Source organism: Diabrotica virgifera, chromosome 1 (genome assembly GCF_917563875.1).
Source record: "Diabrotica virgifera virgifera chromosome 1, PGI_DIABVI_V3a".
Taxonomy (NCBI): Eukaryota; Metazoa; Arthropoda; class Insecta; order Coleoptera; family Chrysomelidae; genus Diabrotica; species Diabrotica virgifera.
In genome coordinates, this window is record NC_065443.1 from 8,061,849 (window position 1) to 8,087,765 (window position 25,917).

The 25,917-nt window shown below is 32.2% G+C and overlaps 3 protein-coding genes across 3 annotated transcripts; 1 reads left to right on the forward strand and 2 right to left on the reverse strand.

Moving 5' to 3' along the window:
• Window positions 1-639: 639 nt before the first annotated feature.
• On the reverse strand, window positions 640-6,661 carry LOC114330325 (eukaryotic translation initiation factor 3 subunit H). The gene is made up of 5 exons (XM_028279682.2): window positions 6,486-6,661; window positions 6,186-6,426; window positions 5,901-6,124; window positions 5,658-5,842; window positions 640-987 (listed from the first exon to the last, which is right to left on the reverse strand). Exons 1-5 carry the CDS (start codon window positions 6,561-6,563, stop codon window positions 699-701), a joined length of 1,017 nt encoding a protein of 338 aa, XP_028135483.2. The 5' UTR covers window positions 6,564-6,661; the 3' UTR covers window positions 640-698.
• Window positions 6,662-6,956: 295 nt separating this feature from the next.
• LOC114330222 (thioredoxin reductase-like selenoprotein T homolog CG3887) lies at window positions 6,957-15,936 on the forward strand. Its single transcript, XM_028279579.2, has 3 exons — window positions 6,957-7,323; window positions 7,496-7,625; window positions 14,275-15,936. The coding sequence occupies exons 1-3, from the start codon at window positions 7,178-7,180 to the stop codon at window positions 14,590-14,592; spliced, it is 594 nt and encodes a 197-aa protein (XP_028135380.2). The 5' UTR covers window positions 6,957-7,177; the 3' UTR covers window positions 14,593-15,936.
• Window positions 15,937-21,472: 5,536 nt separating this feature from the next.
• LOC114330125 (60S ribosomal protein L35) lies at window positions 21,473-23,350 on the reverse strand. Its single transcript, XM_028279475.2, has 3 exons — window positions 23,236-23,350; window positions 22,915-23,051; window positions 21,473-21,736 (listed from the first exon to the last, which is right to left on the reverse strand). The coding sequence occupies exons 1-3, from the start codon at window positions 23,236-23,238 to the stop codon at window positions 21,505-21,507; spliced, it is 372 nt and encodes a 123-aa protein (XP_028135276.1). The 5' UTR covers window positions 23,239-23,350; the 3' UTR covers window positions 21,473-21,504.
• Window positions 23,351-25,917: the final 2,567 nt, after the last annotated feature.

Below are 25,917 nucleotides of genomic sequence, written 5' to 3' on the forward strand. Positions count from 1 at the left end.
TTACGTGTGCTCAAAACTTTTCTCCTGATTGCCGTTTTTCAGAAAAATTCGGCTCAGACATATTTTTTGAAAATTTCGAAAAATTAAAAAATTCATATTTTGCCCAATTTAAGTCCAAAAGTTAAACAGTTGCACTTTTCTTCGATGGAATTTGTTGCTTCATTCGTAAGGTGTTCCGAGTTCAAATCAAATCACCCTAACAAACGCGGGTTCGAATCCCAATAAAAGTTTTTATTTTTTTATTTTTTTTATACATTTTATGATTGTAAGTATTTTTGCCAACAATTATTATTGTTTAGAAATCATTTCTTTGTGGCATTTTTCAATGTGTTTGTGTGTGTTTTATTCTGTTATTTTTTTAATTTTTGGTATTGTTTTAATAAAAATTTTTGGAAAGTAGTAAGTATAAAATTAGTTTAATATTTAAATAAAATATAAATAAACTGTTTAAAGTACATATATGAATTTATGTTGAAATCATATAATAGAAGTACTTCTTACGAAGAAGAACTTCTTACGTGCATACAAAGTACACACACACATTCTTTTTTTGTTTCTAAGAGTGTTTAGGTATCAAGATCTCCTAATTATATCGGAAAGGAACAGTGTAAAGGTAATGATGTAAACAAAAAACAACACTAAGATGAATACAAACTCTTAATGCTCATAAAGTATAATATAACTTACATAGATAAGTCTCACAAATTAGAGTTTGCTTCTTTAGCATTTTGTAGTGCTTGCGTAATGTACAGCTTAGCCAAAGACTGAGAACAGAACTGAGAAATGGCTTGGCTGTATGTATTCACCTGTCCTGCTATGATCATTGGGTTTAGCCTAGGAGGTACTGGATGGGGTCTGAACAGTTTGTTGATATCCTCTTCAGGCAATGGTGGTTCATCTTTAGCAACTCTAGCTGCATTCTCTTGTGCTCTCTTTTGTAGATAACGATGCTTGTCTTGTTGTTGTCTACTTACAAGCTGTTGGTATCTAAAAAATTACACATTTGCATCAACAAACCCTATTTACAGATTAAAGAACAAATAAGTTCCATCATTACTTGAAGAAATGTTACTAAAGAACATATCAAGCAAATAATCTCATTTTGGCAAAAAACAGATATACAGTAAAACCTCCGTTAACCTAAACCTGTTTAACCGAAACATCGTTTATCCGAAATGGCTGACATTTTCAATAATTTCATCAATAAAAAATAAATTTCAAAAAAGCAATAAAATTAAGGAAAATGTACATGGTTAACAGTCTTTTTTTAAGAAATCTTAATCTTCTATTTTCTTTTGTGTTTTCCTTTGACAACAATGTTTTGCAGCTATATCTCGCCAATACTATGTTATTTGATACAAGAAGAATACAAAATACAATGTTATTTTTAACCAAAATTCTTATAATCCAAAACGGCTTCACCCCCAAGGGGCCGTTCAAGTATTACGTAACGCAGGTTGGGGGGGGGGGTTAAAAATCTTCAAAAATTGCGTTACGTAATACGTGAACGCCCCATTAAGGTGCGTTACGTAGGGGGGGAGAGGGGGTCAAAAATCTTCAAAAACCGCGTTACGTAATACTTGAACGCTCCACAATTGTTACGGAGGTTTTACTGTATTAAGTTTCGCAATACCACTAGACATTATACTAATATGTTGCTAAAGAGTTCTAAAAACAACTATTTTTTTAGATAAATGCAAATTGATAATAAAACCTAAGAATTTTATAATTAACTATTTAAATGGGAAATAAGCCATAACTAAATTGAAAAAAATAATTGTTTTCAATTTAATTATGGTTTATTTCCCATTTAAATAGTTGATTATAAAAATGCCACAAGGAAATAGCTTCAGAACAACACTAAGAATTTTAAATACCCATAGTGTCAAAAGGCTGAAGATCACGAGGAAGATCCCCAACAAGATGGATCGATCAAATTACAGGAATATGCAAAAGACCTGTGCATAAGTTAAAAGAAATGACCAGAGACAGAGATCTTTGGAGACGGACAACACACGACATCACGTCATCCACTACACTCCCTCCGGGGGGTCAGGATTGAAGAGAGAGAGTGTCAAAATTTCGTAAATGGCTGTCAAAATTTTATAGTTTAGTGGAGAAAACTTGTCTGCTTTGGGACCAATCACAAACAAGCATTAAGGCACGGTAAATTTGGAATACTCCTCCCAGTTTAAAAACAAGGTATAGTAAAAGCAAAAATGGACTCCTCAACAACATTAAAAATACAAAATGAGTTCACTGAGAACTTTTCAATAGTCAAAGGTTTAAAACAAGGAGACCAGCTGACACCAACACTATTTCTTCTTCTTGTAATTACTTCTCCTATCAGAGGTTGGCTATCATCACAGCTATCCATACCTCATTGGCGGCTGCTCTGAAAAGATCTACTGAGGTGCAACTATACCACTCTCTTAAGTTTCTCAGCCAGGAAATTCTTCTTCTACCTATGGATCTTTCACCTTAATTTTGCCCAGCATTATGAGCCTTAATATCTCATTATTCGCACCCAAATATTCCAGCTTTCTTGTTTTGATGTTCTTTATCACCTCGCAATCATTTTGTAGCCTTCGTAACACTTCTGCATTCGTAACTCGTTGGATCCATGATATTTAACCTCTCTCAAATACTCTCTAATATGTGATAAGAAAATAACAGAGTTGTTTGTGAAACATTTTGGTACTGTATACAGCACTTTTAATGGTAAATCTCTGGATAACCTGGAGAGTAATGAAATTTTCTCACAACAGCTGGAGGTGGAAATTAGTAACCTCGAAGTCACTTTTGACAATTTACTGAACGTGTTGTTGTCATTAAATGTCAATAAAGGGGCTGGCCCTGATTTGATACCGAATTTGTTCCTAAGAGAAAGTGCAGTGTCCTTGTGTGAACCATTAGTATATGTTCTTAATAAATCTCTCCAGACGGGAATTTTCCCGAACAGATGGAAACATTCCTTTGTGTGTCCCATTTTCAAGGCAGGAGATCATAGTGATATCAAAAATTATCGGCCAGTTTGTATTCAGTCAGCCTTATCTAAAGTATTTGAAAAAATGGTTTTGCCAAGTTTGGATAATTGTTTTAGGAACATTATTACGGACAACCAACATGGATTTGTAGGCGGAGGTTCTACTTTCACTAACCTCTTTTTGTATATCGATAGTATAGGTACAGCAATGGATGAGGGTTACGAGGAGCACTCTATATACACCGATTTCAGTAAGGCCTTTGACCTACTCATATATGACCTACTCATCATGATCATCATGATCATAATGTCTTAATTACAAAGCTGAGAAACTTGGGTATCACTGGTTCTTTATTAGCTTTGTTTACTTCGTATTTGCAAGGAAGAACATTGCAAGTAAGATCAGCAGGATGTGTTTCTAATAGATTTGAAGCCATGTCAGGGGTTCCGCAGGGTTCCCATTTGGGTCCTAAGCTTTTTCTGTTGTTGGTAAATGATATTGGTAGGAACTTTAAATCTGAATATCTAATATATGCAGACGACTTAAAGATATTTAAATGCATTAGGTCAGAATCTGATTGTGAGAGTTTACAGAGAGACTTGGATTCTTTAGTACATTGGTGCCAGGAAAATAATCTTAGATTGAATGCTTCGAAATGCTCATATATTATTTTTTCACGTAATAAGACCACCAGTGATTTTAAATACAAGATAGGAGATGTGGATTTATCTAGGGTTCAGGTAATTAAGGATTTAGGTGTGTTAAGTCTGTTTTAGACTATAACATAAAATGATATAAGAAAATGGTATACTAAGTTTTGTCATAATGTAAAACAGGAAACAAAATATGTTAACAGAAAATGTTATACAAATTAGAACATGTCCTATTTGATAACAATTTTTAGTACACAGGCATGCGCAGTTAGGTTATTTTCTTTATACTGTCACATTGGTTCTTTTAAGGTTAACTTTTCTTTTAATAAATGTTGCAATGGAAGCAGCTGATAATAATAGAGTTTTCTTATCCATCATATAAAATATATCTTTGTAATATAAAATATCAAAGATAAAACTAACTAGTTAAATGTTGAGAAAAATGAGGTTAAAATATTCTTAAAAGAAAATAAGAAGAAGAAAATTGAGATTAACAGTACATGTACCATCACAAAAATATAAAAAAGTACTTTTTTAGGATTTAATGCGCAGAATCACATAACATATTTTGATACCAAAATGTGACAATGTAATACACAAAACTTCTTGTATTAATATTGTACACAATCATTTCATGTAAGTTTTTGTTATACCATTTTCTTATATTATTTTATGATATAGTCTAAAACAGACTTTTCTGGATAGTAAGCTAAGTTTCGTGGACCATTATGATGTCATTATTGCGTGTGCTAATTGGACATTAGGGTTAGTCATCAGAATGTAATATGATTTTAATAATTTGTTTGTAATTGTGAGATTGTTTTTGAGTTATGTTCGTTCATTACTAGAGTATTGTTCAGTGATTTGGAGTCCCAGTTATGAGAATCACAAATATCGAATTGAATCGATTCAAAATAAATTCGTTAGATATCTGCGGTATAGATTAGGTACTAGAGGAATGCAATTGAATTCCAGTCAGGTCATGCAGATGTTTCATTTGCACCGTCTAGAGGATCGCAGGCGATACTTTGACCTTAAAAAAATACCAAGTTTCTTGTAAAAGGTATATATTAAAATACCCTAAATAAGGGTCACAATACAAAACGTTTTCGGATTAAGGAATCCATCATCAGTGTTTAAAAGCCAAAATTTGCATGCCTGAGCCACCAAAATGTATTGGGTAAAAACCCTTTAAATGTAAATGATAAAGTTATTTTACATATTTATATAAAAATCATCTGATGTTAAAGATAAACCTGGATGTTACCCAGGGCAACACAGGACTCTCCCCACGTGGTTGGAACTTTTTTTGGAGGAAACCTCACATATTGGATTTCAATGGCCAATGACTTTGACCTTAATTTCGTATTTAAGGTGTTAAATGGTATTATTGTTGCACCTAGCATTCTGGGTCGAATAGATTTTTATGTTCCAGCTAGGAATTTGAGAAGATGTCCCTTGCTATCCGCTAGATCGTGCAAAACATGTCATGCAGAAAATATACCTTTAAATAGAATTGTTTCTAGTGTAAATGAGTTTCCAAATATAGACTTTATGGGAGTCACACTAAATGCTTTTAAAAGGACTATTTCACGTGAATTATTTTTAATTTGATTTTAATTTTTTGATGTCGTTAGTTTAATTGTAAGTAATGTAAGTTAACTTGTGTTCAATGTTTAATTTTGACTTTTAATTCTAATTGAAAAATGGAGTTTTCCGTCAATAAATATTAATTTAATTTAATTAGTCTTATCATTTGTTAAACTTCAGTGTCTTAGATGGGTTGGTCATGTAGTGAGAATGGAGGCTGACAGATTGCTGAAAAGAGCCCTAGATAGTCAAATGCAAGACTCAAGACCAAAAGGAAGGCCAACAAAAAGGTGGAAGGATGAAGTGGCACCAGACCTGCAAAATATACTGGATATATGACAACCTGGAGAAAATCCTCATTGAGCCAGCAAGTTTGGAGGCACAGTTTGGACGAGCCCATAGTTCTATTTTGTCCAAGTTAACTTACCTGTTAAATTTGATTGCTTCTTGATTTAATTCATCAACTCTGTCCATTAAACACCTTAATTGTCCCTCTAATACTGAAGCTGTTCCCAAGTCCAAGAATTTGGAACCTTCCTCCTCTGGAACTAGGTCTGCTAACTCTGACATCATAATGTTACTCAATGGAGAGTTCTTTATAATAAAAGGTACCTATTTCAAGAATATAATTATTGTAATAGGAATCTTAACAAGCTATATGTATACATACTTCCACAAATAGGTTCTCGAAACCAACTTTCATTTTCAAAAGAGCTTCCGGAGTTGATTCACCTTCCTTACACATTTCAATAGCTTGTGGTGTTAATCTGTATGCTTTTAGAGTTAAGAAACCTCTAGAGGACTTCTGTGTATCATATATTACAACTACAGACTCTTCAATGGATGTCTGGTAATGAAACTGTGATTCAAGAAGCGGAAGACTTAAAAAATTGCCTAAAACAACAAAACTTAATTATTGGAGGCTCTGCAACAACCTTAGATTAACAGGACTCACCCACATCAGCACTCTGATACCATCCTACATGAAAATGATCAACATTTACTCTCCTAAGTCTTCTCATCATTGCTAGCTGATATTCATCTTCATCTGTATTTTCATCAGTTTGTTTAGGGAATGGGAAACAGTTGGTGATTTCAAGTCTATTATCTACTCCTAATCCCAAAAGTGCCCCTTGTGCAATGTCCATATTGGTAGTAGATTCTTCATGGCAATGTTTAACCATCTTCATTACAGCCTGTACATAGGTTATACATAAATAATAGCGATGAATAAATAGTCTTTTTTAAAACTTACCAATCCATCGGCTTGAACGTATTGAATTGTTGATTCATTTTCGGGTATTCTCCTTGGATTTGCGCTACGACCTGCCATTTTGGCACTAATTTTTATAAAATCCACCTGGAAAAGAAATTTACAACCGTCAAATGTCAAATTACGACAAATATCATGAAGTTAGCAAGTGTCTTCTTCTTCTTAAATGAATATCTTTTACCATGAAGTGCCATGAATTAAAAAGCTATAGAAGATATATATAGAAGAAATGTATCACTGTCCAATTCACTGCAACAAATTGAATACAAATTAAATCAAAGTAGAAAAATTAAATTGATTAGTTATGAAAATATTTCAAAAAATATATTATAGAAATGTATTCTAAATAGTCGATGAAACAAGTGCCAGACGATTTCGACTTCTTTTTCTTATTCTAAACGTCACTGCGACAGACTGTGACCTGTGACTTGTGACTGTCATACTGTCATACTCTACTGTCTGGTCTGACGTCTGACTGTCATCACATGAGAAGCAAAAATTGTGGAATTTTTGTTTTTATCAATTTAATATTTGAATAAACCTATAAAACAGTAAAGTAAGTTTATATATTTGTGAACAATTAGAGAACGATCTCTTTTTATAAACTTTTATCGAACTCTAAAGAAATTAAGTGTGTGTTTTTTTCTCGAAAAGTTATATGAACTTGTCCAATAATGGGGAGGCTAGTCAATATGCAATATTTGTTTAGTTTAACTACGTTGTTACTATTTTCTTCAATAATTTCTACTCAAGCTGAAGATGTACCTTTATCGAAACTTAGCCAACATATTGGGACTCCTACTTTAAGATTTCTATATTGGTGAGTATGTAGTTCAATAAATTATAATTTGATTAGTAATTAAATTAACCCAATTTTATGTATGATTATTTTCTTGTTTTCTCTGTGTGTATATTTCAACTATTGATCTTAAGCTTTTCTTTGTGACTTATATTAGAACTAAAGTATTATAAGAATAATTGGTTTTTTGTAGTTACTCATGTGGATACAAAAATATGTTTGATCAGTTCTCCACCATAATAAACCAAAAATATCCAGAGATTCTTGTAGATGGGGCAAATTATGATCCACCTGGCATGAACATGTTCATAGCAAAAATGATAGTAAGTATATATGTACATTTAACACATTCGCGGTCATGACTGCATATGAAGTCATTTACTCCATAAGAATATGTGTATAAAATGACAGCGTGTCTGCGAATGTGTTAATAAAGCTATAATTTACAAGTTAAAATGCTTTTGATTGTAAAGATTTTACTACTGTTCTTGTGTGTCTAGTCCAAATTTCGTAGACCAATTTTCAATGTAGACCAGATTATTTTGAAATATCTTCAAACTATTTCATTAAACATTCTTCTTCTTCTTCTTTAAGTTCCATCTTCTATTGAAGGTTGGAAATCATCATGACAATGCGGTCCCTGTTGATTGCCGCTCTAAATAGCTCTGCACTACTGCATTCGAACCATTCCCTTAAGTTCTTATGGCAGGATTTAATTTCTGGCTTATAGATTGTCATCAAAGACATGAGGATGTACACCAATATGAAACCAGAAATAAGCATGCCTTAATACTGCCCTAGACAAAGCTCCAAAGAAGTAGAGACGGACCAAACTCTTATGGTGTGACATTCTACAACAAGTTGCCTACTGAAATTACTGAATTGCCAATTTTACAATTTAGAAAACAACTAAAGAATTTTCTCATAAGTCAAGCATTTTACAGCATTGATGAATTTTTAAATTTTAACTTTAATGTTTGGAACTGGGTTGTGAATTGTTGAATTGTACTTTGTGTATTCTTAGGAACCCAGAAAGTGTTTGTCTTAATTGATGTATGTATTATTTCATATTATGCCTTGTGTTTTTATATTTGTATTTTATATCTGAGAACCAAAGTTGTACACTATTTTTTGACGTATGTAAGTACTTTTGTATATTAACATGAATAAATGACTTGACTTGACTTGAGGATGTGCTTCGTCTTTCCACATTTCGCTTTCCTCAGATTTTGCCTTACATAAAATGAGTATTTTTCCCCTCTCATCACATGTCCCAAGTACTCAAGTTTTCGTCTTTTGATAGTTAATATTATTTCTGATTTATTTCCTATCCTTCTAGTTACTTCCACATTTGACATTCTTTGAATTGATGATATTTGTAGGATTATTCTGTACCACTAAAATTCAAAGGCCGCCAACTTATTTAGATGGACTTGTTTTAATGTCCACTCTTCCAAGTCATAAAGAAGAGTAGAGAACACGTAACACTGAAGCATCCTTAGGCGTAGTTCTAACCTTATAATAATAATAATAATAATAGCGTTCGATAGAAGAACTGACAAAAAACTTGCACAGGATAATAGCGTTTATTGTCCAACAGAATCCATTTACAGGACAAAATATTACACAAAAAAAAATTAATTGAATGAAATATTAGTAATTCATAGTTACCAATAACACATCAAAAATTTTACAAAACTAAATTTGAAGAAATAAATTATCAATCACCTAGGTAGATCTTGGCCATAGAAATAAGTTGCTTTGAACTGGAGTTAAATATATCGCAGTAAATACTTAAGGTATTATAATAGCTGCACATGACGAATGGAGGAGAATTCAACTTAAGGTTAGTTCTAGCTTGTGTATTTCTGAATGTAATCGAATTTCTTACTGGATAAGACGAAACGTTAAAATTTATTTGTCGAAGGATATCAGGGCTGTCAATGAGATTATGTAGTAGCTTGTACAGGAATACCAGGGAGGCATTATTTCGTCTAGATTCTAATGATACTACATCCAAACTGCTACATAACTCATTATTGCTGATACCCCTCCTAGATTGTAGATTGCAAAAGGGGTCGATTGGCCCAGTTGACCTTACTACACTGCGACCTATAAGATCTTTTGTGTATACCCTACATCTATATTTTAGTCCAAAAGGTCTAGGCTTCTAAGAAAGTCCATTATCCGTTTTGGAGCTAGGTTTGTAATCTGATCAGGATCAAGGAATACCTGTTCCAGATATTTATGGCGTTGCCGAACAATTACTCTGCAATTGCAGATAATATGTTCTGACGTCTCATCTGCCTCATCGCAGAATCTACATGTCCCATTGTCCAGTATGCCCATTTTACAGAGATGATATCTGAGTGAGCAGTGTCCAGTGAGAATTCCTGTGATTACTCTGAGATCAGATTTATGAAGCTCTAAGAGTAATTTCGCATACCGGGCAGAGGGTCGTAATAACCTTTTTGCCTGTCTTTGGCCTGGAACATTTTTCCAGTAGGCTGCACTGAGTTCCTTTTCATATTTTCGAACTTCTTCCATTATGCGGCTTTTTGGTATGCCACAAAATGGTTCAGGTCCGAAAATGGTACCCCTCCTAGGATATATACCATTAATTTTATAAGACAAAATTTTTAAAAATTTACGCTGTACCCATTCTATAATTTGGATATGTACATCATAAAATGGTGACCAAATGATAGAGGCATATTCCAGTTTACAGCATACAAAAGTGTAAAACAATAATTTAATGGCCTTAGTATTAGTGAGATTTCGACTATTTCTAATTATAAATCCGTAAGATTTAAGTGCTTCTCTAACCTTTATATTTAAACCTTATATCCCAACAACAAAGAAACTTTTTAAGTTTAATGAATGATGCACATGATATTTCAATATGTGTCTTAATTTCTTTGGTTTGGTCTACATTTGATGTTATCCATCTGCCTAAGTATTTGTAGTTTTCCACACTCTCAATTACAGTATCTTCAATAGTCAATTGAATGTTTGCATGTACTGATTTAGTCATGATCATGCATTTAGTTTTCTTTAAATTCATCTTCAGTCCATACTCATGACAGCATTCATTAAGACATTGCATTATGTTCTGTAAATCATTGTTGTTATCCGTTATTATTACTGTATCATCTGCAAAACGTAAGTTGTTCAAGACTTCTCCATTGATAGATTAAACATTAAAAGATACATTTTTACTTGTTTATAAATTTGTTGTAACAGTTTTATCTTCTTTTCTTCCTGGTTCTGGACTACATTCCGCTATGACAAGCCTATACTGTGATCCTTTTTCTGCCTTTCTCGTTTCAATTTTTTTGTATTGTACCTTTATTATTCATTGGTTCCAATAGATCTTCCCAATATTTAATTCATTCCTTTTGCAGAATTCGTCCATTTCTGTTTACGGTTTCCTCTCGATATTTTGCCATACAGCCCATTACTCTATTATGATATTTGCCCACTCTAGATTTCTTCTTTATTATTTACACAGTTCCAATTCAACTTAGGTACGAAAGCTAGCTTATAGTGTTTTAAAGTTATTTGATTTTGATTATTTTCGAAGTATTTATACACTCACCGGCACAAAATTCCGCCACCCAAAATTTTTTATTAAGTTTGACAATTTATAACTTTATTATTTGTACTCCGATTTTCAAGATTCTTGCATCAGTTTGTAGGTACATGTATTGATGTCGTTTGTTATTATTCCGGTAACAAAAAAATTTTTGCTTAGATGGCATTATACAGGGGTGAATGGAAGCGTTATATTTTCTCCTAACTTTATTCTGTGGAAAAATTGGAGGGCTGATTTTAATACATACATCTTTTGTATTATCCTGGAGGTATCCTTAAGATTTTGTATTTTGAATTATCCAAATATCTCTTTTCTTTTAAAAGCTGTAAATAAAAACACTGCTTTGAAGGTTTACTTAATTAAAAATATCAAACGCACTAAAATTAACAACAAAACAATTCAATAGCGCGTATGTCCACCTCTCACAGCAATGACTGCTCGCAATCTGTTTGGCATCGAATAAAAATGTGTTATCCTTGCCTGGGGAATAGCCCGATATTCCTCTACCAGGGCCACCTGTACCAAATTTTCTGGAGGCCTAGGAGACGGCGAATAGCTATTTTTAATTCATCCCATAAATGCTTAATAGGATTGAGATCTGGGCTGCATGCAGGCCATTCTAATCTTATCAATCCAACCTCTATTTAAGATATTTATGTTTATGAGTCAATCAGTGTTTTTATTTACAAAAAATTCTACAGCTCTTACAAGAAAAGAGATATTCGGATAATTCAAAAACAAGAATCTTAGGAATATCTCCAGGATAATACAAAAGGAGTATGTAACAAAATCAGCCCTCCAATTTTTCTACAGAATTTTTTAAAGTTAAAAAAAATACAATGCTTCCATTCACCCTCGTATAACCAAAATTTTTTGTTACCGGAATTATAACGAACGATTTCAATACACGTACCTACAAACTGATGCAAGAATTTTGAAAATCGTAGTACAAATATAATAAAGTTATAAATTGTCAAAGTTAATCAAAAATTTTGGGTGGCGGAATTTTGTGCGGGTGAGTGTAGTATATTTATTTATTTATTTCGACGGTAGAACCATTTACAAACGAATACAAAAAAAAATAGTAAAAGTAAAAATCATGTACAAAAAACATCAAAAATCAACGAATAAAAGACAAATTAATAAACAATAAAATTTGTAAAATAACACAGTATATTCAATTACAGAAGATGAAAAATATCACATATTTAAATCATTAAACTCCCAAGCTGCCTTTTGAAGACATTAATGCTTGGACAGAATGGATCAAGTAGCATGTTATTGCATAAGGGAATTGAAAATAAGAAAATGACGAGCATACTCAGTCCTATGAAAAGGAATATAAAAGAGTGCAGTGTGTCGAGTTCTATGTATTGTGTTTAAGTACACATTATCCAATAACGAGGGACAATTAATAGCATTGTTTAGAATTTTAAATAGAAACAACATATCCGCTCTCAACCTGCAGTTCTTCAGTGTAGCAACATTAAATTGAGACATTATTCCAGAATAATCTATGACGAAATTTTCAGTATTTCTTATATTAGTATGTGCTTTATAAGCTAAGGATCTTAGAAACTTCCGCTGAACGCTCTCCAATCCATCAATGTAAACTTGATGAAATGGAGACCAAACAACAGAGCAGTATTCAAGTCCTGAGCGCACTAGAGAGCAGTACAGTAATTTGAATACAGTAGGTGAGAGATCATGACTGTTGCTATAAATAAAACCAAGATTGCGAAATCCTGTTTCCTTAATTTTAAGATAATGGCTTCTAAATGTCAATGCACAATCCAATAATACACCCAAATATTTAATCTCAGTAACTGAATCCAAGAGTACATCATTAAGAACATATCTAGTAGCTGTTAGATTGTTTATACGACCAAATGAAATACAAGAACATTTAGTCGGATTTAGGCTTAAACCATTTTGTTTCGACCATAAACATATATATTATTAACATCATCTTGCAGAAGATCTCTATCTGATATATCATGTATGTAACGAAATAACTTACGATCATCAGCAAATAGTAGAAAGTGTGAATTTTTGATAGCCTTACCAATATCGTTAATGAACAAGTTAAAGAGCAAGGGACCACAATGAGACCCTTGTGGGACACCAGAACAACAATGGAATTCTTTAGAAATATAATTGTTGATACGAACTTGTTGTGTACGTCCCATCAAAAAGCTTTTAATCCAATTAACAATGGGTTCACCAAAGCCAGACGTATGAAGTTTATGAACCAACAGGTTATAACCCTGTCAAATGCCTTTGAGAAATCAGTATAAATGCTGTCGACCTGAATCTTATTTTCAAATCCACCCAACAAGTATTGTTGGTAGTTGACAAGGTTTGTTACAGTTGACTTTCCGTTAGAAAAACCATGTTGCTCATCAATAATTATGTTTCGGCAAGCCCAGGTAAGATTTATCGATACCAATTTATCTAGAAATTTTGGGATTGCAGATTGAATAGTTATACCTCTATAATTATTTACACACTCACGATTGCCAGATTTATAGATAGGTGTAAGAAAACTATGTTTGCAATAATGTGGAAATATAGATGATGACAATGATAAATTGAAAATTTGTTGCAAAGGTTTACAAAGGGAAAACATACAGTTCTTAATAAAGTGCTGCAGGTATACCATCAGGCCCTGAAGAATATGTAGCTTTTAAACTTCAAAAACATCTGTCAGACTAAATTCCAGAGTTTGGATATCTACACTGTACAGTAGAACCCCGTTCAACCGAAATCGGGTTAACCGGAACGTAAATATTAAATTGTTCAGTTTATACAGTACATACTCTAGTAGCCTACTATGTATTTACCAATCCATTATTGTATGTTAAATATTTTGTATAGCTGTAATAAAATACTGTATTACTGTACTGTACATACTACAGTATATGTATATAGACATTGTTTGTAAATTAGTTTTCCCTATACGCCGTGTTATTAGGCTATTTTTAGCATATGACGGCTAAACCGAAAAATTGGTTATCCGAAACGGCTCTCCCCCCTTTATTTGGGTTAACCGGGGTTCTACTGTACTCTAATTCAAAGTTAGGTAAATTATACTCACTATCATTATATGTACCCGAAAAATAATTGGCAAATAGATTGACTATTTCCTCACCACCTGAGCTATTACATCCCCACCTTCATTAGACATTACATTAGGATAAGCGTTAGACCCACGTGTAGCATTAACATGTCTCCAAAAAGAGCGGGGATTACTTAAAAGATTTGCTTGAATATTCTCTAAATAGTTTTTATAACATACTGCTTGTAATGATTTACAAGCTATATGATATTTTGCTATACAGATGCATAAATTAACGAAAAAAATTTTGTCTTTTTAGGGATGGATAAAAATGGCGATAATTCTATGTATATTGGCCAACATCAACGTATTCGAGTATTTCAATCAACCAAGACCAGGCTGGTGGATTTGGTGCGTGGAAAACAAATTATATGCCTGCATGATGCTGTTCTTCTTGTGCAATATTCTAGAAGGGCAGCTCATCCAATCAGGAGCCTTCGAGATCACATTGAATGACGTTCCAGTTTGGTCAAAGTTAGAAACAGGACGTATTCCACAACCAGCAGAGCTGTTCCAGATCATTGATAGCCACATGCAGTTCGACACAAAAATAGAATACAATAATTTCGCTAAATAATATTTGGAAAACACAAGATACTAGAGGAGATTTAAGAACTGTATATTGCGAGTGTCAAAACAGTACGAAGAATATTGTAAATCCTCGAAACAAGTTTTTTAGATGTCATGTTCATTTGTATTGTTATTTTCTTAATATTTCACATATTTCTTTGTACTGTATAGGAGAGGATTGATGCAAAATGAATTTATCAAAATATAAAGTTGTGGTGTCCAAAATTGTACGATTGTTATTTAATGTAGTAGTATAAAGACAGTAAAATATGTTTGGTTGTTTCTTCATAAATCCATTGCACGTCAGCCAATTTTGACATTTTGATTTCCATACAACGTTGCCATAATGTCATAATAAGTAAAAATCTAAGGAATTATGAAATAAAAAATAATATCTAATTATATTATTATGATGATATAATACTAAATTATTTAAATAAATTGTATTTTGTTAAGGATATGATGTATATAAATAAGATGACATATATTATATGTAATTAATGATGTGCAACAGACCTAAAAAGGTATAATAATAGAGATATTTTAAGAAGTATCACAATAACGAATATTTTTACTATCACTTGATCTAGTATACATGTTAATGTACTACATAGAAGTTAAAGTAAAGTCTAACAAGCTATCTAAGAGACTCATTTGTTCGAGGTTTGAAATTATATAGACAAGGGATCATCTCATCACTTGTTTATGGAATTTCACACCTCGAAACAGTAGCAGCCTGCTCAGCTGAATATTATTGAGTCCCTTAGAGACCTTGCTAGACTATAATATGTTACATAATTGTTAATACAAAACTATAAAAATTGTCCTTGATAGTATTTTTTAATTATTTCTATGTAAAAAAGGAGACTTTAGACAGTTCCTGTACATAATTATCTGTACAAGATCGTCACATATAATTCAGGCGGAGCCTTCTTTCACTTAAGTGTCGTATATGGGCAGTTGGTGTATCATTTGTTAATTCTGAATTTTATACTTATAAACTGTTCAGCACTAATGTTAGAGTTATTTTATTTTTCCTTTTTTGTTTTTTTATTGTTGAAGAAGCATTGCAAATTTTTCCACTGCTTAGTTTTTATCAATATATTCGTGATAAACTGTCGTAAACATTTAAAAATTCATTAGAATCTAGGGACACATTGATAAATTTTATTTTGTTGTTATCTTTTAATTTTGTTTTGTTGTGACTAGTTTTTATATCAATATGTACTGATCAACGTGATTTTATATTTCAAATGGAGAAAGTATATGCATATTAATGAAAATATTGTTTATTTGTGAAATATTATAGCTCCAAATGACTTTTTTAATAAAACAACTATTGAATATTTAATGCTTTTGAGTTTTATATCATGAAGAAAGCAGTGTTGCCAAGTCTACAGTGAAGTCCTGTAACCAGGGAGACTTGAAATAGTATATACAGTCGGAAAAATGAAAGAATACCCATGAACGATCATATCAATCACATATTATTCAGATTATTAATAATCTATCTCTCTCGTTTGTTATCTATGAAAAAACACAGAAAATACAAAATATGTGATTGATGTGATCGTTCATGGGTATTCTTTCATTTTTCCGTCTGTATGTACGGCTCAATATAATTGGACGGCGTTATGCATAACTCGACCAAGCGCTATTTCGTTAATATCGAGATAACAGCGGATTCTGGTGACACATAGCTAAAACTATCTTGGAAAAAATCCCTGTTATTGTCACGTTAACGGTTACTAAGAAAAACAAAATTAAACCAAGCGACATTAATCCACTTACCATTAAGCGACCATTAAGCAACCAAGAAACGAAAAACTTTGAAGCCATTTATCTCAAAACTATGTTTTGGCGCTTGGTCGAGTTATGCATAACGCCGTCCAATTATAACAAAGATATAAAGTAAGACGTTACCTACACTGAGAAGGGTCAAGTTTCAGAGTAGTCGATCCGGGCGAGGCACTTATTACGGTGAAGCGGACAAAATCAAATGAACAGTGAAGAAAAAACAAAGGTCACTTTCAATACCACAACAGACGAAAACGACAAGAGAAAAGTAGATCAAAAGGAAGATACAGCGTGCTTTCAGCAAAGTGGCATCTCTATATTTCTAACGCTCAACAGGCCTTTATTCAAGGCTTAGGACTGAAAAGTTTAGTTAAAAAAATGAGAAGTTCCATTACTATTTTCATTTATTTATGCATTTAATATTTCTTATAGTATTTCCATATGTTTTTTAACCACTTGTTTCCATTGATTTCTGTCCGATGATTTTTCTTTCCTATTCTCAATATTACTTTTTGTAAGTCTTCATATACGCTGTCCTTCCATCTCGCTCGTTCTTGGTCTACCTTTCATTCTTCTTTGTATGTGATAGTACCATTTTCGGGATTATTTCTTTTCCATTCTTTCAATGTATCAAATATCGTATTCCCTGTGCTTTGGTTACCGCCATTATTTTTGGTTGCGTTATATAGTTCTCTACTATTTCTTCTTCTTCATTGACTATATATATTTTCACACCTTCATAAAGCCCTTTATATTTTCCTGTACCATTATTCTAAAAAAAGTGTATTTGTTTTTTAAGCACCCATGTTTCGAATGCAGATGTAGATTAGGCCTGATAACTGTTTCTAGATTATAATTTTTATTTTTCTTGAGACATATTTGGATTTCATTAAAGATCGCTATGCTCCATACCTTTTTTTTGTTGTTCTTGCATTTATCTCCTCATGTCCCTTTTCATCTAATTTTACACCCAGGTAAGTAAATTCTAACTCTTTTGAATGTGCATGTTTTCTCCTTTTATCTCTAATGTGAAATTTTCTTTTTCTTTCTGTTACTCCCCATTATTTTGGTTTTTTCCTTTTCCTTATTTATTACAATTTTGCCACTTTTATTTTAGTTCTCATTAATCTTTTTAATTCTTTCTTATTTGTCTTTAATAGTGTTAGATCGTCTGCGAATGCCATACATTTACGACTATTTTTAAACATTGTTTCTTGCATATTTATTTTGCTTTTTCCAATTATTTCAATACCAGCGCATTTTTTGACATACAATTAAGAATTTTATATTCACCATTGGCGTGCATACGGGTAATCACCCCACCTTCAAAATTTTAAAACCCACCAAACTTGATTTACATAATGTCAACCGGTTTTAAAGCAATAAATAAATCATCCGTTTGTAAGAAAAATTTAAACACCCCCTATCTCGGAGACGAAGCATTTGCAGACATACGTTTATAAAGCAAACTGTCATTATTTTTTCATGCAGAATTGAAGACCCTGGTGCAAGAAGGGGATAAGTACCAAATTCTGCAAAAGCGAGATAGGTGCTTATTTAGGTTGAAAAAGTAACTGTTCTTGCCTGGCGCAAGTATAGGATATGTATAGGTAATAGATACTGAAATTATAAGAGAAAACTACTTATCCCCTGGTATGGTCTGGTGCAAGAACAGTATAAGAAATGTGTAACTTATCCCATTCCTGCACCAAATTTTGAATTAATTTTTATATGTGTTATTCTGTCCCACTATTGCACCGGTGGCTTGCCGCGATTGGGTAAGGTACCGGTATCTGCACGAGCCACGAACGCGATCTAAGTCACGTAGTCACCGAGAAACTGTTGGAGAGTTAACATAGTGCTAGTACGAGAGGTACGGTTTAGTAAAATATGGAGGTTTTAATAATAAAGTATTTCGTCTGAATAAATGGGTTTTAATGTAACTTATCCCCTTTTTGCACCTGCTGTAAACTACAGTACAAAAAAGGCTTAAACTTATCCTATTATTGCACCAATTTTTTTTCCTTAATAGCATTGTTGTTTGACTGTAGAATGGCGGCAAAATCATATATATCTGTTGTATTAGTTCGGCCCTACTTCATGAACAACATAAATTTTAAATTAAAAAATAAAACTTTTTTGCTTCTCCTGTAAAATTTACATATTGTTACTTATCCCCTTCTTGCATCAGGGTCTTCAATTATCTCTTAAAGTTTGCCATACTTATTTAAAAACACCCTATATTGATGAAAAACATGGCTAGTTGTTAAAGTACTTCACTTTTTAATGGTCCAACGTAAGCGAATGAATAAAACATAATGTTGAGAAATCAAGAGGCTATAGTTGGGTTTTAATTTCAGTATTTTACAAATGCTAAAATATTCCACAGGGTGATGTGAACTTTGAGAAAAAACGGATTTGTACACCCGGTATACAATGAAAATTTACCTGTTTAGCAACAATATTATTACAGCGATATTGTTGAAGAATAAAACGATAACATATTAAAAAAATTACTTAAATCAGACAACAGGTTTAGGAAATTCGAGACATCAAAAATGGCTAACTCTTAAGGTGGGCGGGCAGTTAATTTTGTGTATTTACCTAATCTTTTCCATGTATTTATTTAGCTGTTTCCTTAGATTATTTTGTAAGCTATTAGCACAGTAAGCATAAGTTTGCCAATTTCTCATTATTTCCCCTGGATCATTTACTAACATCTTGGCTGCTTTACTAACGGTTGACTAAATGCAGCCAAAGTGTTAACTTGTTCCGGGTAGATAGCATACATGCGTGAGCAACATGATGCCTTCACCAATGTGTAGACAGCACGCATGTATGCCATTGATTATACAAATTTTTAATATGTATTTTTTTGTCCGTTCAGAGTATAAGTTTTAGGATCAGACATCTGCACGCAATGTGTTAATATCCTTTTTCCATTTTTTTTGTTCCCTAGTAAAAGGATTTTATTTCCTCTGTTCAATCTGTGTTTGTTTTAATTCCCTGTATAATATAATTATAATATAATAGTCGCAGACAAGAATACAGGGAATTAAAACAAACACAGATTGAACAAAGGAAATGCACCCTCAGTGCAAGACTGCAGTAACTCAAAATTTTATTAAAATGAAGTAATCATGGAATTCGATTGTAAACATGCATATCTGTACCCTGTAAAACTTTAGTAACTTTCAAATGCTTAATGGGCTAAATATTACAACAACAACAGTTTAACTATTTTGCGTTTTTGAACAAAAGTTCCGTGCAAAACTGTTGTAACTCTAATGTAACAGAGTTGCAACAGTTTTGCACGGAACACTGCAATGGATTCGACAACAAGCAATGAAAAAATTAAGATATTTGTTATTTTAATATCTATATCTGTGGTGTTTAATTTTAATAGCGCGTCTACGTAATCCATTAACGGCCGAGACAATAAACAAAGATTTTTGATACCAATCTATTCATATAAATTTTATGTCCTTTGTGTGATATTATATTTATTTTCCATAAGATGTGTGCGATGTCGTTTGACCATTTATTTGTTAGATTTGATTAAAACCACATAAATTAAGACTAATTATTTACGACCAAAAAGTTTTTTTTCTCATGAAAGGAAAAACAGTTAACTTAAAACTTGTTTATTGACAATACTGAGAGGTCAAAAATATCTATTCTCAGAAAACTTGCCAAAGAACAGCCAAAAATTCAAATGGCCAAAAAGAAAGATTTGGTAGACTTATGCCATTCGGGTATGATACCAGAAGCCCACCATAGTTTTTATAAAAATATTTTGGCACAAGATGATATACAAGAAGAGGACAAGAACTACGATAAAACCTGTCAGCAATGGCCACTAAAATTGAAAGAACTATTGGCTGATATTGCCAGTTTTTGTAGTCTAGATATGTATACATAATTATTGGTTTGGGGAATTTTTAAACTGGCCGTTATTGGGAGGTGGCCGGTAACACAGGTTTTACTGTAAAAGTAAATGTGTCTACACTTTTTACAATTTTCTCGGTGCAAAACTGTTGTAACTTCTTTGAAAGTATTTTATTTAAATTTTTATTTTTGGTTAATGTAATATAGACTGAAATGCATGCAAAATCATAATTAAATGTTAATTTTTCTTAAAACTTGTCTTATTTCACAGATATTAGCACGAAAATAAACACAATCGTCTTTATCTCGAAACTTACTTATTTTGACTTACGCAGTCTTGCACTGAGGGTGCGATGTTGTTTTTTTTTCTTTGTAATTGTTTCTACTACTTTTTAGCATTCATCATCATAATCATACCATTCATTTGTTTTCTATGGTTCATTATTTTAGTTAAAAATGCCTTCTTTTATGTTTTCTCATTTTTCTTTAGTCCTTTCTTATTCTGTATTGAATTGTCTTCAAAGTCCTTTGTTAATTTTATTATCTTTCTTTCATATGAAGATCACTGGGGAAGAATAAGGTATGTCAATTTTTGTCTAAAGTCAAAGGAATAATAATCTGGCGGAGAAACTAGCAAAGTTTGTGATGCAAGTTATTGGTAGGCAATAACAAGCGATGTCAGTTGAAAGCTGACCATAAACTTTTATTATATTTGCTAAGAACCAGAAATTAATTTTCAAATTTAACTTTGAATGACATTCCTTGTTATTTCCCCTAGGTCTTCATATCGCACCTTCAGTGTAACACTGTACGAGTCAAAATAAGTAAGTTTTGAGATAACAGCAATTTTGTTTATTTTCGTGTGATAGTTGGCTGGTTGAGCATTTGAAAGTGACAGTGAAAGTTTTACACAGGATAGATATGCATGTTTACAAGCGAATGCCATGATTACTTCATTTTAAAAAAAAAATTTGACTTAGTTTTGCACTGAGGGTGCGATATACCAGTCTATTATATTGCACTCCCATTTCTACTCTATTTTCTCTTCAAACATTCTATTTCCTACATATAGTCTACAATATTATGCTTTTTTGCTTCTGCTAGCAATGCAGTTTATCTTGTAGTGCTCCTTGAGTAAATGAGTTCCCCACTAAATACAAGAAATGTGAATTTTTACATAGGAATCAAATAAACCCAACATCTATAATAAAGTATTTATTTAACAGAATACAACCTAAGCTTTCAATGCGAACTTCCTTGCAGGGAATGCAGAGCGCTTACGGATTTCTTTAGGTGTCTTGATCCTCTGTTCATGTGTGGATAGAGCACGGCGGATAGAACGGGTCTTCTTAGGTCTAAGGTCGAGAGGCTTGTATTTCTTATTTTTGTACAACTTCCTCAAGTTTTCTTTTTGTTTCTGGTGCATAACAATGTATACACGGGCAATAGCTTTCCGTACCACACGGCTAAAACAACAAAATATCTATTAAAAATAAGAATAACCAGTTTACCTAAGATAAGAATAAATTAATAATAATAATTTCAGCAAACACATACATTGTATACATAACGAGAAGACACAGGTAATGAAAACAACAACAACAAAAACATGGATGAACTAATCAAAGTGGACATAGATCAACAAAAAATAAAGCAACATATAAATACATGGGAACAGTAATAAATAACAGAGGAAGCATGGATAATAACAGACTAGAGATCACAGGAAAATTATTTCAGGCTCTAAATAGAGGATTCCTCAACATCAAAGAACTATCAATGAAAATAAAGATAACAAACAATATATAGGCCAATATTGACACATGGAGCAGAAAACTGGATCTGAACACTTTGAATGCAGTAATGTATAAAATATTACGGCTCTCTGGGCTGACTTAGCTGTGGTCCATACAATATAGCAGTCACTGCGAAGCAAGTGTGATTCACACAGCCCTGTAAGTAAAATAAGCGTGAATAGTATATGATTCGTGCAGCGTTAAACGTGTTAAACAGAAGATATCAGGGTAGGATACAAGAAGCAGATACAAAATACCTCAGAAAAACGATAGACAAGAAGGACAGATTCAAAAATTAAGAAATCAGAAACAGACCTAAAATCAAACCATAACTTGACACAACAAAAGAGAAAAAAATAGTATGGTTCGGTCATTTAATATGAATGAACAGTATTAGGCAAGTAAAAAGTGTGGTAAGCTAAACCAATAGGGAAAACAGAAGAAGCAGACCAATAAGAGAGTGGAACAGTGACATAGCAGGGATATTACAAAATAAGGACAAATCTTGGTAAGAAGCAACACAAATGGACCAGGTAAGAATCGAGAAATTTCAGCAAAGGCTAGAAGCATGTGCCTCAACATCTAAAGTTAGAAGAGGAGTGATTATGTATCTATGACTAATTTGAGGTTGACATTCTATATAACTAACCCCATTGTCCATATTCTATAAGATTACCTCGAATTTTTACATAAACAACACTACAACTAGAAAGTGTGATTCACATCTAATTAATTACTTTTGAAAACTAAAACACGGACTTTAAAGCATTAAGAAATAATAAAATCAAATCATTAAATCCATTGGCAAGGATACAGGGGTATGTAACAGATAAATTTTGTTTACTTACATTTTTGAAAGTTTTGATGGAGCTCCACCGGTAACTTTCGCAACCCGGAGGCTGGTAAGTTCTGTTTTTAACTCATCGAGCTGTTTAGTTAGCTCTTTTTTATCTTTAGTCCTAAGATCGGCACACTTAACTTTACCCTAAAAACGAAAGTATATTTTATTTTACATAGCTGCACATAACCATAAAAAAATTCAGTTTGTAAAGAGAATCTTGGGAAAATATATCGAGAAATAAATATAACTATATATTCTTAATACAACACCATCGAAACTATTGTTGGATGTCTCTTTAAATTAAAAATATTACACGATTTTTTCTTACCATGTTAATTCTTTGAAAAATAAACTATAAAGAAGTTGACAAGCTTGCCAAACTTGCTGAAGTGACAGTTGACACTTTCGTCTTCTTTTTGAGATGGTATTCTCATAGGAGAAAAAAAGGTCATTTTATAGGGTAAAATTTTTAATCAATTTCATTGCTAAAATGGTCTATATTTGGTCTAAATTTTATATATAACAAATAATTAGTTAGCAAACAATTAAAATAACGCTGTGTCTAGGTACAGTAGGAAAAATGAAAGAATACCCATGAACGACCATATAAAACACGCTGTATTTTCCTGTCACCTTGTCACACAAAAAATTGGCCAGCGCAAGTACATGTAATAATTACTTTTACATGTACTTGCACTTGACAATTTTCTTTGTGACACAGTGACAGGAAAATACAGCGTGTTTTATATGTTCGTTCATGGGTATTCTTTCATTTTTCCGACTGTACACGCTAACGTGTACGCAAATAAAAAAGTTAGTTACACGCGAGTTAAACTTCATCAAGCCAGTGACGTCATTATTTAGCGTGCGCAGTGACTGTATATTTGGTACACGCTATTTTGATATGAAGTGTTTGTTTAATAGAAAAATATTATTGTTATTAAGGGAAGGGAAGCAGAACTATTCAGATGTTTCAGACTTAATTGTAATAAATCAATGTATATAATATAAAACTATATTCAGGTTAGCAAAATAAATATGTATTTAGTTGACATGACATGTACAACATATTGTTAAAATAATTTTTATACCTAAGTTAATTATTATTGTGAAAGATTTAGGTCTTCCTTTTATTTTAATTTTGGACGGTAATACTATTTCACTTATAACTAAAAAAAATATATATTAATTGATAGTCTCCTATCTTTTTCATAGTGTTTTAAAATGTTGTTAAACTCATTAAAAGAACTAAATAATTGTCCACGCTCCATAGTTAATTTAAACACAAACACTAAACAAATAAAAAATAAGAAATCTCTTTACTAATTAATATTAAAGTGTAAACACAACGCGATTAGACAAATTCTAACACTCTGACTCTCTGACACTCACGATATACAGGGTGTCCAGAAACTCTCCCGACAAACGAAGACCGACGATTCTTCAGATAATTTTTAGACAATTTAACCCAATTCACCTAGTCCGAAACTGCTTCCTAAGGGAGCTAGAGTTCTTTGAAGATGGCGTCTTGGAATTAGTCTTTCTTAAATAATATCTCCAGAACGCTTCTATTTAGAAAAACGCAAACTGGTACTTTTATTTAATTTCCAGAGATAAATCGATTCCATCAATTACGAATTTCTAGTACCGGTCATAGGCGCCCGTTTTGGGTAGGGAAACGGTTATTTTATCGCATAACTTTTTTGTGTTTAACTTATAAGCATTTCTTTCACTGGATTATTAAATTGTAAGGTATTCTAGTACTAAAAGGTACTCTTGCTTTAAGTCGGTAGGATTCACCGATTTCTAGAAAAATCGATTTGAAAAGTTTTGGTTTTTTGAATTGGAAAAAAATTTGAAAAATGTTTTCAAAAAAACACGGTGTTATTTACCGACTTAAAGCAAGAGTGTCTTTTAGTACTAGAATACTTCATAATTTAATCATCAAGTGTCAAAAATGCTTAAAAATTAAAGACAAAAAAGTTATGCTATAAAATAACGCTGTGTCTAGGTACACGCTAACGTGTACGCAAATAAAAAAGTTAGGTACACGCGAATTAAAATTCATCAAGCCAGTGACGTCATTATTTAGCGTGCACAGTGACTTTATATTTTGGTACACGCGTTTTTGATATGTTTAGTGTTTGTTGTTTGTTTGATAGAAAATATTTTTATTAAGGGAAGGGGAAGGGGAGAAAAACTATTCAGATGTTTTAAACTTAATTGTAACAAAACAATATGTATGTATATAAAAGTATATATTCAGGTTAGCAAAATAAATATTAATTAACATGATATATACAAAATACTGCTAAAATAATCTTTATACGTAAGTTAATTATACCAGTTTATATTGGTGTTTATTTTTGCTGTGGTGTTTATTTTTATTTATACAGGGAGTTGAACTTGTTACGATTTTCATAGAAAATTGGTTATAACTTTGTAAATAAACTGTAAAACATAATAAACCTTTATATTTTTGTGATATGGAAGTTAAGATTTCGAACATAAAATAACATATATAGGGTGTTCCATTTAAAAAACATAAGTTTGGTCTGCCACTATATTATCGAACGCCCTGTAACATTCTATCTAATTTTAGTATTTTGTAATATGAAGCTTAAAGTTTGCTAAAATTTTTGTTACTAACTTTTATTACTATCTATTACTATAGCAGATCTACTGAGCTTTATCACACTAATCAATTGTCCCGTATATTTTATCTTATTACTTCTGCTACCCTTAGGCTCGGTCTTTTCACCTCCGAATAACTATTTATTGGGAAGTTTATTCGGCAGATTACGTGTAAATCTGTCAAATAAACCTCCGGATTATCCTGTCCGGATAACTTTTATTCGGAGGTGAAAAGACCGGGCCTTAATCACGAAGTTTTGTCTCTTTTTCATACTGTTTTAGAATGTTGTTAAACTCATTAAAAGAACTAAATAATTGTCCACACTCCATAGTTAATTAAAAAAAAAAACACTAAACAAGTAAAAAATAAGGAAAC